The sequence below is a fragment of the Chamaea fasciata genome, unplaced genomic scaffold (assembly GCF_029207755.1).
Source record: "Chamaea fasciata isolate MVZ Bird 193981 ecotype frontalis unplaced genomic scaffold, bChaFas1.0.hap1 SCAF_13, whole genome shotgun sequence".
NCBI lineage: Eukaryota > Metazoa > Chordata > Aves > Passeriformes > Sylviidae > Chamaea > Chamaea fasciata.
In genome coordinates, this window is record NW_027094098.1 from 799,448 (window position 1) to 817,774 (window position 18,327).

An 18,327-nucleotide genomic window follows, 5' to 3' on the forward strand; every position below is an offset into this window, starting at 1 on the left:
GACCTCCTCCTCTTCTGCATCACTCAACAGTTTACATCTATATCTATGTTCACAGATAGACCAATAAGTCACACCCATCTGCTTTTACCCTTTGAACCACCCCCAAATTCCTCCTCTTAGAGCACAGCCCCACCAGGCCTCAGGATGTTGAGAGGGTAAGGACCAAGCTGGAGGATCCGAGTTTTGAGACAGCCAACACTATAACTGCTGCAAATCCCCTGCCCACACCAATGGCTTTAGTCGCCTCCAGCTCTGCTAGGAGCGCTGCTCCTGTGCTGGAAAAAACCCAGGAAAAACAGAAAAAACAACATGCAAACTGCTGTTGAATACATAACACAGTTTGAGGAAGGGAAATAAACACCCTTTAAGGGCTATTTCATCCTTCTCTTCACTTGGTCTCAGAGGTGTCTGGGTTCCTCACAGCCTGGGGGGCAGAGTGGAGGAAGACAAGGCACGAAGAGCAATTAAACCCTCCAAGAAACGCTCGTTCCCAATCCGGGGAGCTCCTGTTCCTCCTGTGCGTGCAAACCAGGCTGGCAGCGCTCAGAGCGAGGGCGTGAGGGCAGGCTTTGCTAAAAGCCCAGCTAAAGCCACCAGCACGGCTGTGACCCCAGGCCGGGAGCCTCAGCCCGCCGTCCCTCCCTGCCTCGGGGCTGAGTGCCGCACACAGGGAAGATGCTCCGGGGCAGGGAGGAACCATACGCCTAAAATAAATCCCCGGGCAAAGGCGGCGAGTGCAGAGCTCAGTGGTACAGACCTGGAGCGTGAGAACCAGCTCACCTCTTGACAGGGTAAGGGACCAGATGGATATTTCAGTCTTCAGGAAGGGCAAAGTCAGGCAACTATTTATTTGCACAGAGTAAGTAAGCAAGCTCACTCTGGATTGGAGAGCTATACTAAGAGACATCATCTTGTTCACAGAGGTGGTTTTGCCTCCTCTTTTTGCTTCAGGCCCTGAAAGGGCATCGAAAAAAACAACCAGACAGGTGTTATCTTTAAACACCAAATGTCCAGACCTCTTACAGCAAGTACCAGAAACAAGAGCCTCACAGCAGCCTCAGTCTGCCAAGGGCAAGAGAGGACAAAGGTTTCTTCATCTGTTCCTTACCAACAGCCACGCATGGAGCTGGGCATCTGCTGTGGAGACTTAGCGAACACCCTGTCAGGTCAGGACCGTCGCTTTTCCCTCCCTCATCTGTGGCTCCAGATGCACGGGTGGCACTGAGTCCGTTCCCTGTATGTGTGCCACTAAACAGGATCACCCTGGGCCCGCAGTGGGCGGCGGTGCCGGGGGAGGCAGCCGCCCCCGGGGTCCTGGCAAACCTCTGCTGCCCCACAGGGCACCCAGCAGCTCACCGAGCTGTAAAGCACATCGGGCTGGGCTGCTGCCAAGCGTTCATGGAAGAAGAAAAGGAAACGTTCAATGTAATCTCCATGAAAGTGCAGGAAGCCCTAAATTGTGTTAGCGCTATTAAGAAAGCTGGTTACATCTCCCAGCAAACGGGCCCAATACAGGTTTGATAGACTTGTTACAAACATCTGATTGTCCCTGATTAGATCAGACAATCAACCCCCATCCTGGTGTGTGGGCATTGTTTAACTCCCCTCTGCAATCTGTAAATTAGAATTCCAGACCTGGGAGATTGGATTCAAATTGGATTACTGGAGCAGGTCCAGCACAAGAACAACTGTGAGGCAGGAGAAGACACACACACATGCACAAATGAATAAATAAATAAATAAACCAACAAACACACACACGGGGACTGTCAGCCAGGATTTGATTAGGAGCGAATTAAAAACAGAATTAAAAACAAAAACCACCAACCACCAATTACCAAAGAAGTGGCAAGAGGGCTGGATTTGTCACTATGAAATAAGAAAGCACAGAGGTCCTGCCTTTAAGCCGTTTGTACTTCAGCATGTGAAAGGCTGGTGGTTGTGTTCCTTACTCCACCAACTCAGGAGCTCCTGTCTGTGGCCACGCAGCTGGAATGGTGCAGGAGGGCATGAGGCAGTGAAGCCCCACATCTCACCAAACCCACAGGCTGTGTCAGAGCTCACCTGAGCTGTGTTTATTCCCTCTCTCCTACCTCATTTTGCTGTCCAGGCAAGACAGGTGATGTGTCCCTTAGCTGGGACCCAGCAGACCACAGCATGACCACTGGTAGCCTTCTGACATGCCCAGAGGTCCCCCTCAGGTCCAAGCCAGGGCTGTACCACACTGCAGGAAGGAAACCCACAAGGGTTAGGCACCACGTGCTGCCAGCCAATGTGAACCCCCGGTGCAGTGCAGCTCAGGAGGGTTTCCCTCTCCTGCCTGGGACCTCTCCAGTTAAACACTTCAATGACTTGGCCAACGAGCACCTGGTTCAACATCCTTCAGGCAGCTCTGTGATACAGAGAGATGGCAACAGGACCCAGCTCTGCCAAAAACAAAGGAGAAATCCAGTACAAGCCCAGGGCTGTTCCCGCTGAATCTGACCCCTTTTGCTGCCTGCCACCAACACCAGAGGACAGCAACAACCCCAACAGTGAAGGAGGGAAGATTTCCTGATGATATTCTACCAGCCCATGCCGTGACAGAGGTCAGTGCCTCTGCTGCTGAGAGAGGAGGGAGCAAGGAGATGCTCTGAACTGGGCTGAGAGATGCTTTGCTGTACGCCATTTTTTGCAGCTTGTCAGACATGTGGCACTTTTTGTTGTCCCTATCAGGGACCAGAAAGCTGATAAAGACTGCATTCACCACAAACCTGCAAGGGAAATCTCAGGGCTATCAGAATTGTTAAAGGGACAAACCTGTCCAATTAAATACCCTCTGCACTCTTGATATATGCTTGTGCCAGGCTCAAATGGAGGTGGGAACTAGTCCCAGTCGAGCAGTAATGCACTGAGTGTTCAACCAGGACTGAAAGCACAACTGGCCTGAGCTCCTCCCTCCTGTAATGCCCCCCCCGACCAGCTTCACCTGAGAAGCTGATTTGGTCAGTACTTTGTGGTAACACACCAAACTCTCACCTCACTCTTCATCACAGGATCCTAAAGCATGGCCGAGTACGAAGTGCATCAACACTTCAGAAGAAACATGCAAGAAAAAATACCAGTAAGTGGGAAAACTCGAGGGTGAGGAGTGGAAACAGGAGACAAAACATTAAAATAGGGTTAAGGCAGTACAAAACCCTCAGCATCTCCAGACCAACCACCTTTTCTGTGTGTCAAATCCCAGATCTGCCAACCTCTTTCCCTTAGGGTCCAAGGTAAAGAAAGATAGGAACACCTACAGCAACATTCCCCCAGGCTTACCCCCAGCCACAGGAAACCCAGCCAGACTTCCCTGCAGGATGCCTTCAGAATACAGGAAATCCCCAGTCTTGTCCTCTGTATTCTTTTTTGTGCCAAAAGAAAATGTCTAATGCCAAGTGTAGATTTTACTACTCCAGTTGCAGTAAAATCTGTGTGAAATATATTGTGACCTCCTACACCTTAGCTGAAGGAACAGGAACCTTGAAACCTCCTACCACTGAGCCCTTCTGCCAAACCCTGCTTTCCCCCAGATGCTCGTTCCACACTGGAGCTAAATATACCCAGCAACAAAAATCTGCTATTAAATTTCACAAAAACACAATTAAAAAAGAAAAAATAACACAAACTTTCCTCCTACTCCTGGCAAGTGCTGTTAGCGCTCTCATCACCAGAGCCATGCTAGGGGCACCAAACCTGTTGCACACACATACAGCTACATAAGATACACACAGACGTACGCAGTACACGTTATAAATTCTGATACACAAAATGCCACTTTGCTACATTGTTGCTCAACACATCATGTTCGATACTGCACACAGCTGAGGTGCACAGGAAATGCAACAAACTTCACCTTAACTCGAAAGATTGCACCAATGATGTACAACTTGCTAAACTAAATCAGTTCTATGGAGAAAACACCAGCCCAACCATGTCACCATCGGGGCAATGCGAGAGCCTGCAGGCATCCAGACCATGTTTTGTGGATCAGCAGGCCTCTTCTTGGAGATGGGGGAATGCCACCAGCACAGAGAGTAATCTTTAGGCTGGTCACAGTATATGAATAGTTCACTTCGGGGCATAACCTACTCAGTAAACTGTGGGATGTGTCGCTCTCAGGAGGCAAAGCAAATTGTCTGTGGTTAAATACGTGAAGAATGAAGCAGTCAGCATCCAAAAGCAGCCTTCACAAGAACTATATAAAAAGGAGAAACAATCTTAAAACATATCCTAGGATCTAAAATTTCCACCTCTCAGCCTCCTCCTCCATCAAATCACAACTTCCTTCTCCCCCAGGCTGTGGAGCTTCAGGAAAGAACAGACCTCGAGGCATCACTCATGTACTTGACATAGTGTTCTAAAAGAAAGAAAAAGTGCCCCTTGGGTTTGGGAATCTGGACCCACACCATCCACACCCTCAGGTGATGTCTTTTCCCTGGCTCACGCAGTGCTCCACCAACAGCAAACTCCAACATCTGGGCTCCCAAACAAGCTCCCAAAGAAGCCTCAGCACATTTCTCTCTGGGCATGTACGAAGGCAAAGAGGGGTCTGAACACACTGAAAAACTGAATAGGAGATAGGAAATAAAGTTGAAAAAGTGACCAAGAATCTACTTGGCAAAAAAACCAACCTGATGGGTTCTTGTCTGAGATGACGTAAAGCCATGAGCCAGCCAGCTGTGATTCCCAGCACAAGGAATACCTAAGGGGGATTTGTGGTCATTTGGTAATGTGCCACCCCACTCCTCTCCAGATCTTACAAAAGGTGTCTTTTTTAGCCCTTACAAGGACAAGCTCCTGAGTGTGGACAAGAGCAGCCCATTAAACTCCCACCCAGCCAAGAGCACACCTATCGCTTCCTTACACCTCACCTGCAGCACGGGAACTTCCCCACAATGCAATACACTGGGTAAGTGTAACGTCAACTCCTTCAGGAGTCACTCCACCTTAGTCTTTTACTTCCAATCCAAAGGAAATTAGATGCATTTTTGGTATTGAAGTCCATCTTTTTTTACCTCCCCCCCATTAAAGATTGGGAATAAAAAGCAGTTGGAACTACAGGGCCCAAAGGTGACTAGGAGGCCAGGCTTGAAGCAATGAAATCATCATGGACAAAGGACACTGGAAAAGGCAATTAGTGCTGATGCAAACCCACGTCAAACAGAAGCCATTGTGTGGGACATGGGGTAGAAGGCCCCCAGGATCCAGCTGTGGATACTCCAGTGCCAGGTGGAACAGGTGGGGATTGCAAAAACATCTTCCTAGGAGTTTTTTTGTCCCATGATGAGACTGTCATCTGATATGATGCTCTGGAACAAAAAGGGAGAGACAGTATCCAAATAACCAGCCCCTTGTAGGTGCCTTGTTTTAGGAAGCAATTGCCCTCTCTGCCACACGCCCCATGGCTCCAGCATGCCTCCAAAATGCATGAGGGAAATCAGAGTGTCCTACTAGTGCCAGGTCCACGCCACAGTGCTGCACCACGGCTGTCAGGGCCAGACAGGTTCAGTTTCCTTGTGCTTGATTTCTGCCTCTTAGAAATGCAGCACACAAGGTAACAAACTGTATTAATAAATGCTATGCACACAGTTTAATAAAAACATGTTAAAATTTTCACTTTGAGGAAAACAGGTTCTTTGATGACTGGACTGAATCACCATGTAATCGGAACAGTGCTCGAAACTGTGCACCCATGGTGTGCGCCCAAAGGCCTGTGAGCACCTTCCTACAAAGTCCCACTGAGGCCCAGGCAGCATCCCTTCTCTCTCCTGCAGCAAAGGAGACTGGGATGTTCCTCAGGAGAGTGAGCACATGAGTGACAGGACAATTTGTACATCAAGGAGAGACTCCATTTCTCCCTCCTCACCTGCCCTTGCCAATACATGGAGTCCCACCTGACTCAGATGCTGAAAAATATGTTTCAAGAAGTCATTATCACTCTGGTGAGTCATGAGAGAAGAGGAGGAAATGACTCCAGGAGAGATGATTCAATGAAAGGGAGAGTTGAGACAGATGAAAACAGGCAGGAGAATAGAAGGAGGTATGGGAGCTGCACTGCTTCAAAGGAGCTCAGCAAAACATGGAAGAAATTTAGAAGATTCAATTTCTCTTCCCCCATCAACTTCCCCATTTCCAGGTTTTGTTCTTAGCACTACCAATCCAAAATGTCAAGAATTTACACGGAAACTGGATGGAAAAGTCTGCTCCATCTGAGAGTGCACTCTGAAGGAGTCTTTTGAAAGATTAATTTAGGTCAAGGGTTCATTGTTTCCACTATAAAGACAGCACCACGTGCTGTTACCGAACCAGCACTGCCAGAACCACCCCTGTGACAGGTGGGCTCTTCACAGCACACCAGAGAGTCCTGCCCAAAAACTCAACAAAAAAAGAAAGACAGTTGGAAGACAAACAAGGTTATTTGTACCATGGGCACAGTTCAACCCTTGATCTAGCACCAAAAGATGCACAAACTCTCTGTAAGTCTGTGTGACTCAGAGCAAAGGGCAAAGAAAAACAGTGTGACTGATGAGCTGAAATTCAAATGTCACAGTGGAACCACTCAGCACAGTCATACTGTGTAACTCAGGGTTATTACCCTGTGCATCCCACGGGAGCCATGTGTTGTCCAGGTGCGTATCAAGTTTGCAACAACCTTCTGTCACCTGTGTCTTCCTCCAGCATCTACAGGTGCTGCACATTTCTGGAGCATTTAATATGATATATGCTCAAGTGTGCACCAAACTATGTGAGTACAAGGACACAAGTTCACGTTAAAAAGAAAATTGGTCTCCCTGATTTTCACTTCCACAGTCCCAAATGCAGGGCTGACAGTTTACACCTATTTAGTCACACTTCAGCTTCTTCCACTCAAGCTAAAACACTTGGTGTGAGTCCCAAGGAGGATTATTCTTTACTTCCCAGAGTAAGAAACTGGGTAAACAACAATCTTCTTCACCCAAGTCCCTAACAGTGACCATCTTTGTCAGGCACTGTGGACAACCTCACAGCATCTGGACACTCAGGCCAGGCCGTGACCACCCTTGACTGAGATCCTGTCTTGAGTCCTGAGACTCCCCAGGCCCACATGGCTGTCCTGTGTTTCCCGCTGCATACCTTCTCCAAGCTACTTCTTACCCACTGTGGAGAGAGGTCACTTCCAAACTCTCACTGCCTTAGTTACACCTCAGTCGCTGCAATATCCCTTCTCTCACCACAGCACATTTCCCTGTGCTCCCATTCCTGTCTATCAGGTTGAAGGGTGAGCAGGTCTTTTTGGCTGCAGTGCCTCTGTGGACACATCAGCTGTGTTACCTGCTCCAAGCCTTCCCCTTGTCTTTCACCCTGCCTCCAGCTGGCCACACTGCCACATGCCCATTGTACAATGTCATGCCACTCGATAAAACTGTGTTTTAGAGGGAACACCTCAGCTCCTGGAGGGGAAGTATCCATACCCCTCTGCAGTGGAGAAGGTTGTGCAGCTCTCCACGAAGACAGTTACTTGTCTCTGCCCCATAGCAGAGCATGGCCCTGCTGCCACCTCGCTATAGCCACCACTGGGTTTTACTGAGCAGGCAGCATGGATCAGGTCACCTTCCTCCACTACAGATAAAACGGGTTCATTTTAAAAGGAGTGTTACAAAATAGGACAAGATTGGAAATGTATGCAGATATCCATGAGGGCAACCCACACATACAGTCAGTCACAGGGCTCGAGTCCCAGGCACCAGCACAAACCCTTCAAGTGCATAATCTAAACAGGAAAGGCTTCACTTGTCCAAAACACTTCCATAAGCGATAGCGGGGACACTGCAGTACCTCTGCTTCCAGTACACCCCCAGTTAATTGACTGGATCAAATTTGCTGCCAGCAATGCTGTCACTTGTATTCTTGTGGCAGCATCTTCAGGTGTTTGCATGACAGTGGGAAGAGATAAAAAGCAAGAAGATATGTAGAGTAAATCCCCACATGACACATCCTTGCCTCCTTGCTCCATATGAATCTGTCCAACTGCAGGATGCCGTTCCCAGAAAAGGCCACACAATCACAGAAATCACTTTGAAGCTGAGATCATACTGCTGCGCCAGCATCAACCCTCCTGTTTAAACCAAACATCTCCATCAAAGGATCAGAACACAGGCCCATCTCCTTACCTTTAAAGCACGGACTTTCTTGGCCAAGAGGCTCTCAATGTCCCCTGCGACCTTCTCCACCAATTTCCTGGGCACATTCTCCTTGACTTCAAACAGGTTTTTATTGTCATCGTAGATCTAAGAGGGGAAGCAAGAGAAAACGACAGTCAATATTAGTGAGGAGTACAGCAGTCTTCCTACAGAAAAGCTGATTCTCTAACAGAGAATTCTAGCAATGTGGATTGGGTAACAACATAAGCTTTGGAAATGAGGGGAGCTAGAGAAGAAAGGCTTTGTAACCAGAAAAAACAGAAATGCAGTCAACCTGCTGCCCACACCACTGGCTCTATAGCTGCCTGCTTTCATGCTTGCAGGCAATGAGCATCCCACCCTTTCATTCAAAAGCTGAGCTGCCCACCCCTGCCTCTGCTAAGCCACTCCTGTGGCACAGGCAGAGTCACCACACACTGCAGGCAGTGCAGGGCTTGGAAGCACTGAGGCAGCAGGGCAGCCCTGGGTACCAGGAACGGGAACAAGGGGATCACATGAAGCAGGATAAACCCCACATCTCTAACCAAGGCACAGTAATTTGGAACACTCAAAGAATGAAGATTTCTACAACCAGTCCAGAACTTGGGCAGGCTGTGGTGGGTAGAGGCACAAATCTATCCCAGGATTATCGAGAAGGCCAATGCAATTATCTGTATTTGAATGTTTGCACCCGAAGTGGCAGCAATGGCCCACAGGAACATCATACAAGTGCAGGGAACAATCCCAGACCCAAGGGAAGTGCTGCTGGCATCAGCACTGCCTCCAGAAGAAGGGATCAGTCCCACAAGAAGACTTCACAAGCACAAACCCCTCAGTCACCTCCTCAGATGATTTTGTGACTTGTTAACTCCCCCTGCCTGCAGACCCAGGCGCAGCCAACACAGGGTCAAAGGGAAGAGTTTATTGCCATCATCTGAGATTAGCAAAAAAAAAAAAAAAATTCCTCATGTCTTATCTTTTCTTAAGTAAGGTACATGAAGAAAACCACAAAGCAAATAGGATTCTGCTTCTCTCTTTATCCTCAGGCTACTTGCAAATACCTTCAGCTCTAGACACGGAGACATATGGGAACAGAGAACCCTCCAAGGAGCTGGACCTCCCCAAGGAGGTAGCAGACTCCACACTTAACTGCAAATTCCATGCTAAGCATGTCTGGCACCTACCCAAGCTTGCATGATCCTTAGGAGCTGAATCATGCTTCCCAAGGGACAAAACCCTCTCTTTGCTGGAGCTTCATTACAAGTGAAAGACTCTGCCTGTACGTGGTGGTTTGTTGCAGACCCGGCCATGAGGACCAGGGCTTGCAGAAGCAACTTCTCATGACACGTCTGCCCTGGGTCTCAGAGCAGCACCCAAACACAAACAGTAAACAACCGACTTCCACATGATAAACACGTACCCAGAACCTCCTCCATTTCACCCAGGGCTAAGGAGAGGCTCAGCCAGAGACGCCCACCAGGCTCACACCATCTTTCTCTTGGTGCAGCCAGCAACAGTAAAGGTACAGACAGGCAGGTGCCCAGGATCTGGACAGCGGCACACCACACAGCTCAGGGACATGGCAAGACCCTCTAAAATGCTGGGAAACTACTTACTGGCCTCTCTTCAGGCCTTATAATGAGCTGGAGCAGACAGCAACTCCGCTTGCTGAAGGCAGCTGACAATGAATTCAAGAGCCAGGGCAGAGACATTCCCCAGCTCCAGCCTCCCTTTCCCTTTCATGGTTAAACAAAGCACTTTCTGAGGCTGAAGCCACAGGAGTACACTTAGATAGACTAAGCACAAGGCTGCTCTTTCAGCTGTGCACAGTCCCTCCAGACCTACTGGGCTATTCCCCAGGCTTCCACTTTGTTCTTTGCAGCTCTCTCTGGAGCCTCTGCTCTGCCCAAGCTACTCCTTTCTTCCATGGCACTAGGAAATTCCTAACAGCAGTCTCTTCCAGCAGCCTTACGTCCACATATACCACTACTCCATTCTAATTCTACTCCAGCAGCTGCTTTTTCCCCCCCAAAAAAGCCCCAAGGGATTCAGGTCACCTGCCCTGGCTGCCAGGACAGTAACCCATCCTACCTCTGTTAGTGGGGCAGCACACAAAAGGCTCAGATCTGATAGTTTCTGAGGTTTCTGGAGAAAACAGAATTTCTGTGAATTTTCCAAGTTACTGACTTGCAAGAACACAGCCCATGAGCCAAGAGCCAGACATCTGTGATCCTCACCTGACTCCTCAGTCCCTAAGAGACACAGCGAGCATAGCTCCAGTGCCCTCCCCACAGCTCTGCTCTTGCATGCTCCACACCTGCCATCCTTCAAGGAAAGGCAACCCCAACAACCTGATTTGTCTGAAACAGGCTTCACCCAAATCACTTTGGTTCCCAAACCACCCACACTTCCCATTAATTTGGCAACTCCTGTGTTATTACAAGTGAACACTCTGTGAGCACAGGGACTCCAAAGAGGATGCTTTAGTAAGAGAAGACATTTAAGAGGCATTCCCAGACTCCAGAAGAAATTATTTCATAGAATGGTTTGGGCTGGAAGGGACCTTAAATACCATCTCATTCCAGCCTGCTGCCATGAGCAGGGACCCCTTCCACCAGACTAGATTGCTCCAAACCTTGTCCAACCTGGCCTTGAACATCTCCAGGGATGAGGCAGCTACAGCTTCTCTGGGCAACCTGTGCCAGTGCCTCACCACCCTCACAGCAATTCATTTCTCCCTAATATCTAATCTCAACCTCCCCCCTCTCATTGTGAAGCCATTCCCTCTTGTCACATCACACCATGGCCTTCTCCAAAGCCCCTCTCCAGCTTTCTTGGAGCCCCTTTAGGCAGTGGAAGGGCCTCTAAGGTCTCCCCAAAGCTTTCTCTTCTCCAGGCTGAACACGCCCAGCTCGTTCAGCCTGTCTTCATAGCAGAGGTGCTCCAGCCCTCTGGTGATCTGCATTGTCCTCCTCTGGACCTCCTCCACCTGCTTCTTATGTTGAGGGTCCCAGAGCTGGATGCAGAATTCCAGGTGAGGTCTCACCAGAGCAGAGTAGAGGGTGAGAGTCACTCGCCTCCCTCAACTTGCTTTTGATGCAGCTCAGGATACGATTTCTAGATGTTCTTCACATCAGAGCTCCATCACACCCTGAGCTTCAGACCAAAAAGCTTGTATTGCCAATAGCACAACATCCTGCACTAGATAAGAACGCCCCACATTGGCACAGAAAGGGTTAGAACAAGGAAACCTCGACACAAAGCAATATTCTCTCACACTCTTTTTTGTCCCCTTGGTAAGTAACAGCACAACAAAGTCATGTGCTTGGAAGATGCAGGATACCTCCAGCTGAGCAGCAGCAATTAGGAAAGCAAAGAGGAGCAATCTTCAAGGAGAAAGCTTTGGGTACTGAGGGAGTCCTGACATTAGTACTTTGCTATTATGAAACAGAAATTTGTCTCCTATTGGTAACAGACAGAAACGGTGCCTGTCCACAAGGGAGGAAAGAACAGAAAAAGAAACCAGGAGCTGTTCCTCCAGCCCTCTCTGCAGCTGCAGAGCTCTGCAGTCTTCGTGGCTGAACAGCTCACCGGCGTTAATTAGAACAATCCAAGACAAATTAACAGTGACCATACGTGCATGAGAACGTCCCAGACAGGCAGGGGAATGAATGGTAGGGGCTCCAGGCAATTCAGAGAACTTCACAGTCTCCACCGTAGCATTTTGCTTTGGGTTGTTCAGAATGTGGCCAGGTTTTGTTTATCTAAGGTGACATTTCCCATATTGGGTTTTTCCTCAAGCTGAATCAAAGGGAGGATTTTCTGGCCAAACACATCCCGAACATTCCTCAGTGATGGTAAAAACCTTTAGTTTTGCCCAGATTAGAAAGCCATTCTCATTGAAATTCTCCTGTGATCCAGTGCTCTGGGACCTGTTTTTGAAATTAGTGACACTGGTGACCTCAGAGGCAAGGAACTGCTGTTTCTGACTCCATGTTCGTACCCTCACACCCAGCTGTGTTGGCACCCGTGGGGAGAAGGGGTGCAGGTTGTGTGCTCTTGGCAGACTGGGTTTTACTTGGCAATACATGGAGCAACGGGCCCCAGCCCTTCACAGCCTCCCTGCCAGGCAGGGCAGGTGGGTGGCAGCGCAGGGACACGAGCAAAGCCAAACGCTGCACTGCTCTAGCCACACTGAAACAAGAACTAACGCCCTTGTATTTGTCCTGCTCAACGTGGCTGGCAAACCTGAGATTACTGGGCAGGGGAAGGGCTGCAGAGAGCCCCTGAATAACCCACAGAGGAGGAAGCTGTTGTACTCAGAGAATGGGGATTGAGACCACATTATGAACTGCAATCTCAATAAAAAGTCTGGGAAGGGCTGAAGCTGGGTGCAGTAGCAGAAGATCCAATCCTGGCAGTGGAAAGGAGTCCAGCAGTGGATGCTGAGAGTGAACTAATAAGTGGCAAGAGCACGAGGGAGTGGGAGGGAATATTAACAGTAGCCAAACAATAGAAATTACTGAGCTGGAACAGAAAAATAAAAGCAAAGGAAAAAACCCAAACACTGGCAGGTAGGGGGGGAAGAAAAGTCCAACTGCGGAAGACAACCTGCAACATGAAAAATTTAATCCTACATACTCCTAAGCATAGTGCAATTACTAACAGCCAGGAAAATTATTTTAAACCAGCCCAGAAGTGCTAAGTGGCCTCACTTTAGAGCAAAGCTAGTAACACAACCAGCTGTCAGCACATGTTCCCAGCAGCACCTGTACAGCCAAGGAGGCAGATCTGATACTGCCTTGAAACACCCATTCTCTAAATTCACTTGTTTGCCTTGCTCCTAATGCACAATAAATGATGCTCATCTCTGCCTTTAATTCCCTCTGTGCCTATATATTCAGGGAGCTGTCAGAGTTCAGAGAAAGCATTTTCCTCTCCCCAGTTCCCTGTGAGCACACCCAGCACCGTGAAACTTGGCAGCCTGAGAAAGGAACGGGTGCAGAAATACTCCCATAAGTGCAGAAATCACCATTTGACGAGCTGCCAAGAGAGGGGCCAACACCCTCAAAGGGGTCAAGGTATCCAATGGTAAAACATGAAGGAAAATAACAAATCTCAGGAGAGCGCCCTGTAAAGCACCACTAGAAAGTAAAAACTGTCTCCTCAGCCTCAGCCTTCCTTGTCTCCAACAGGCATTGGCCTCCCCTGCCATCCAGGACATGAGGGAGGACAGTGATGAGAGGGCAGAGATGGTGGGGTACACCTGCAGCCCAAAGCAGACCCCTCCCTTCTCCTTCCCTCTAGCACCAGCTCTGCCACAACTGCCACGAAGCAGCCCTTCCCCAAAATCAGAGGGGCAGCACTGCACTGTGCTTGCACAGCATCACCTCCATGCCAAGACTCCCCCACCACCTTCCTCAAGAACAACAGCAACCAACAAGCTGAACCCCAACAGAGCAGCTGGTAACCCCAGAAGCTCTCAGCCCCACTGGGCCGGGATAGAGCTGTACCCACAGCTCAAACCCCACCTGGGGTTTGCTCAGGGCCAAGCAGGGAGAGGCTGTGGTGCTCCAGCTCCTGCTGGAAAGGCATCTGATCTGGGTAATAGTCATTTTCCAGAAATTAATTTTTTCTCCACCCCTGTATGAATCCAATACACCAGGTTTGGACAGCTGCAGTCCAAACAGCATTTAATCACAGTGCAAACCTGGCATGTTTGCAAAAGAGCAAAGTACTACGTGCAGCAACAGAGCAGCTGCCTTCCTGCTCCCAGAGCATTCCACCTCCAAATTTGGGTGCTCCAGGTGAGGGAGGCCAAAGATCAAACCACATCTCTGCAGGCACAAGAGCCACCCACACCTAAGATAACAACCCTCATGCCCCAGAAATGGGGCTGTGCCATGTCATGCCGCACAAAGGCCAGCAAGCAAGAAAACAAAAGGGTTTTCCCAGCCAGCATTATCATGGGAGTCAGGGAAGGTCTCTGCTCAGGGTTATACTTCAAGCTCCTGCAGCCAGACCTGTGCCTGGGATCAGTGGTGTACAGTGACCCAGATATGGAGTCTGCAAAGGGAATTCATCGGTACAGCCAAGACTGCAGCAGGATACCTGCCCTCAGAGGCACTGCTTGCTCAGATGCTGGGCTAGAGCTTCTCCTGGAGCTTCAGGATCTGTTGGTCTCCCTCAGACAAGCATCAGTCTGGCCCATTTTGAGTCTCACCTCACCTACTGCAGGGCCCTACCATTTCCCCACAGCTCAGAGTGTGAGTGAAGAGGAAAGAGAAGAACCCTGGGGCAGACTTGCTTTTGCCTTGACACTGGCAAAAGACCCTCTCGTCTGTACACAGGACAGACCCCTCTAAACCCCCTGAAAGCAGGAGCCTTGAAGAGAATTGCCCAGCAGTATAAATGACCAACGGGAGCACCATGAGACGGTTGAGGCCAAGCATGGAACACTGTGGCTGGGTAAGAGGGAGGAAAAGGAGTGCCAGACCCCAGAGATCCTGCTGGAAGATGGAGACTGCTCAGGGCCATAGGCAGAGAGCACAGACAGCACGATTTCCATCTCACCCCTCATCACTGCTGCACCTACTGTTGTTACATTTCATTGTCTGGTGCTTATAGTCCTTGCAATGATGGTAATCATCGTGGTTTCTGCATTACATTAGGAGGACGTGAGGCTGGGGCAGCGTCAGGGACCATCAAGCAGGCAGTGACCAGAGCGACAGTGGCCTTGCTGCCAGCCCACACGATGGGCAGTGCCTCCTGTGCTGCTCCTCCTCACGCAGAGCAGGTCACACACCACTGCAGGGGCCAGGGAATGGGCACTGGCACAGCAATGGCCCTCTGGAGAAGCAGTTATCAGCCAGGAAGGTGCTAGATCCTGGTTTTCCCTATTGAAGAGTCACAAGAGCAACAGGCAAAGGGAAGCAGCTGCAGGTGAGCACTGGTGCCAGAGCTCAGAGACGGCTTTGCCAATCTACCCCACACCAGCTCCCAGAACCGGTACCAGGGCTGCCACCAGCCCTGAGGGCACAGCTCTGCGAGCACAGCCCTGAGGCCAGGTGCCCCGTTGGGAGCAGCAGTGGGCAGTGGCTCCCACTTGTCACCAGCCCTGCCCTGTCCTCGGCGCAGCCGCTGCTCCGGCAGCCTGCGGACGTGCTCCAGCGCGCGCAGGAGGCAAACAGCTTGACATTTACTAACCCCAGCTGCCTCTCTCCTCAGTGCCATTTCCCTGCTGTGCTCCATCCTTCCACCTACCTCATAAAAAGCAAGCACCCTCTGAGCAGCTCTTCACAGCTCTCCCGCAGAAGCAGGACAGGGAAATGTGAAGTTAAGTTGCTCCTCAGGGATGGTCAGCTATAATTGAAGCAAACAAACCATAGAACTGAGGTCTCTATAGTTCACTAAAGAGCCTGCTGAAAAGGCAGCAGTACCACAGAGAACATGGGGGAAGAGAGAAAAGCAGTCCACACCACCAGGGATGGAGAGATGGAGCTGCTCCAGTGCTCCCCATCCTGCCCCAGCACCCACACCTCCCACCCTCTGTGGCACTGGCTGAGCTTCTGCTTTCTCAGCACGGGATCACCAGCCTCTACAGTTGAGACTTCAGCCCTGCCAGCCCCAAAGCAGACCTGGGCCTGCTATACATAATTTAGTGACTAGTCAGGGATAAAGGGCTATGCACGGTTAGCCTGGATTATAGAAAACCTCTCCCAGCCTGGAAAGCAGCTTTTAGTCTTCATCATCCCAAACCCTTGTATGGGAAGCTCTCAGAGCAACAGACCTGCCTGGGTGTTTGCAGAGAGTGAAAATCCTCTGCAAGGAAATTCAGTATCACACCACTTCAAACTTGCTCTTCTTTCAGATAAAGCGCTGCAAAAAGAAATTGCTGCATAGTTGAAGACAGGAGGTCCCAACCAGGATGGGAACTCTGCCCAGGCCCTTCTCTGCACACTTACAGCCACTTGGATGGCGTGGGCCTTGCTGCCAGGTCAGGGCACAAGCCCCCCAGAGCCTGCTGTGCTAATGTACAAGAGAGAGAGAACAGCTACAGCTTCTCAGAAAAATGCCCAAATGCAGTCAGACATCACATGATCTCTAAAAATACAAGCTTGTACAGTAAAATAGAAACAAAAAAAACCCCAGCCTGATCCTGGAGTCTGGCTGCTCTCTTGGTTATGTGGCACATCGTAAAAGCTTTAGTAAGGAAAACAGTATTTTTAAAAGGTGCCTCAACTACTTTCCTTCAGAATTTGTCAAAGACTTAACCAGTTTGATTAGGTTATGTCTACATGAAACACACCAGCTTTGGCATTGAAATTGCACCTTAAATACCCTGGGTGCACCCTAGGAGGGGTGCTGTCATAGATAAAGATGTGCTATTTTGCTAGATTTCAGGGTGCATATCATGAAGAATGTGGTGAGGCCGTGGCACATGCTGCCCCATCCCTGGAGTGTTCAAGGCCAGATTGGATGGAGTCCTGAGCAACCTCATCCAGTGGAAGGGGTGTCTACCCATCACAGGGGGTTGGTATGAGATGGTATTTAGGGTCTCTTCCAAGCTAAACCATTCTGTGATTTCTGTTGGAATCAGTGCCTCCACATAATGGATCACGCTGGGTTTTCCCCAGCATCCCTAAGAGAATGAAGAGGATGAAAATCATTCAGGAAAGATAAAGCAAGAAACACCTCTGCTCCTCACATCCCTCCTGGATCCCATGTGGTTGCAGTTTTGCCTTTTGCACAGCTGCTGGACAGTTTAAAACTCTTTTATTCTGCTGCTTTTCTCCCAAGGCTAAATGTTTAGGACACTGAAATTACAAAAGCTCATAGAGACCCATGATGGGATCTCACCAGACTATTTCCCTGGCAGTGAGGAAGATGAGAAAGGGCCACCACTGCCCTGAGAGTAATGAACAGCACTTCACCAGGCTCTCTTGCAGTGCCTGTGGCAGGGCTGCTGCAGGTGGGCAAAGGCTGCTCCCCATCCCCTGCGAGCACACCCAAAGCTCTTTGCTCTGCATTGAGTGATGCAAGAATCCCAGATCCTCAAAGACTTGACTTTAAATAAATAACCAGACCTCTTCCCCAAAACAGCTTTGTCTTCCTTGCCAGAAATGCTGTTGCTTTTTGTAGGAAGGGCTGTGGAAAAAGGCTGTGCTGTGCAGCCTCTAACACTAAGGCTCCCAGACATATTTTGCAGTCTTCCTTTCATCGACATAAGAAAAAGAGTAACAATTACCTCACACTGCCTTTTATTTTTATTGATGGCTACCACTGGCCAAATTCAGCTCTCAGCTGCAGTGATGCAAATTTGGGATGACTCCACTGACATGGAATTAAACCAAATCTCTTATTAGAGCTAAAGCAATTGAAATCTGGGCCCAGCATAAGTCGCACTGTCAACAGTTACCCCCACAGTTTTCTGCAGAGTAATGATCTGTTTTAAAGATATTGAACTTTTAGAAACAGCAACTTTGCAGTTCTCTTGATTTACCTTCTGATACAGGTGTTGGGGCTTCTTCTGCACTTCAGAGATTCACATGTACAAGCTTTTCTCCCTAATCTCAAGCACTGGAAGCATTTCTGTAAAGGCACCGGCTCACTGGAAGCAAAGCTGGAAGAAACCCACCTGTCCAACCCATCCCCTCTGTCTCATACAGGATCCACCTAACAGCTGTTTACAAACTCTGCTCTAATCCACTCATGGTGGAGAGCCCAGGCTTCCCTGGCTGAGGTCCTTTCGTGTTCTTGTAGAATCAAGCATAGTTTGGGTTGGAAGGGTTAAAGAACATCTTGTTCCACCTTCCACTGGCCCAGGTTGCTCCAAGCCCTGGCCAATCTGGCCCTGAGCACTTCCAGGGACGGGGCAGCCACAGTTTCTCTGGGCAACCTGTGCCAGGGCCTCATCACCCCACAATAAAGAATTCCTTTCTATTATCTACTGTAATTCAGCCCTCTGGCAGTGCGAAGCCATTCCCCACTGTCCTCTCAGTCCATGCCCTTGTCAAAAGTCCCTCTCCAGCTCTCTTGGAGCCCCTTTAGTCACTGAAAGGAAGGCTTGCTAGAAAGTCATTACTGATGTTTATTATAAAGCTCCTCTCTGTTGTGGAACAGGCTCAAAAAGCTTTGCCATATC

At 49.4% G+C, this 18,327-nt stretch overlaps 1 protein-coding gene across 2 annotated transcripts in view; it reads right to left on the reverse strand.

The window, feature by feature from the left end:
- The window catches only part of CACNA2D2 (calcium voltage-gated channel auxiliary subunit alpha2delta 2), a 213,135-nt gene that overhangs the window by 121,834 nt on the left and 72,974 nt on the right, over positions 1–18,327 (reverse strand). For both annotated transcript variants that reach the window (XM_066195050.1, XM_066195049.1), the window contains exon 3: positions 8,175–8,291. In XM_066195050.1, coding sequence (XP_066051147.1) covers positions 8,175–8,291 — 117 coding nt within the window. The remainder of the gene's footprint in view (positions 1–8,174; positions 8,292–18,327) is intronic.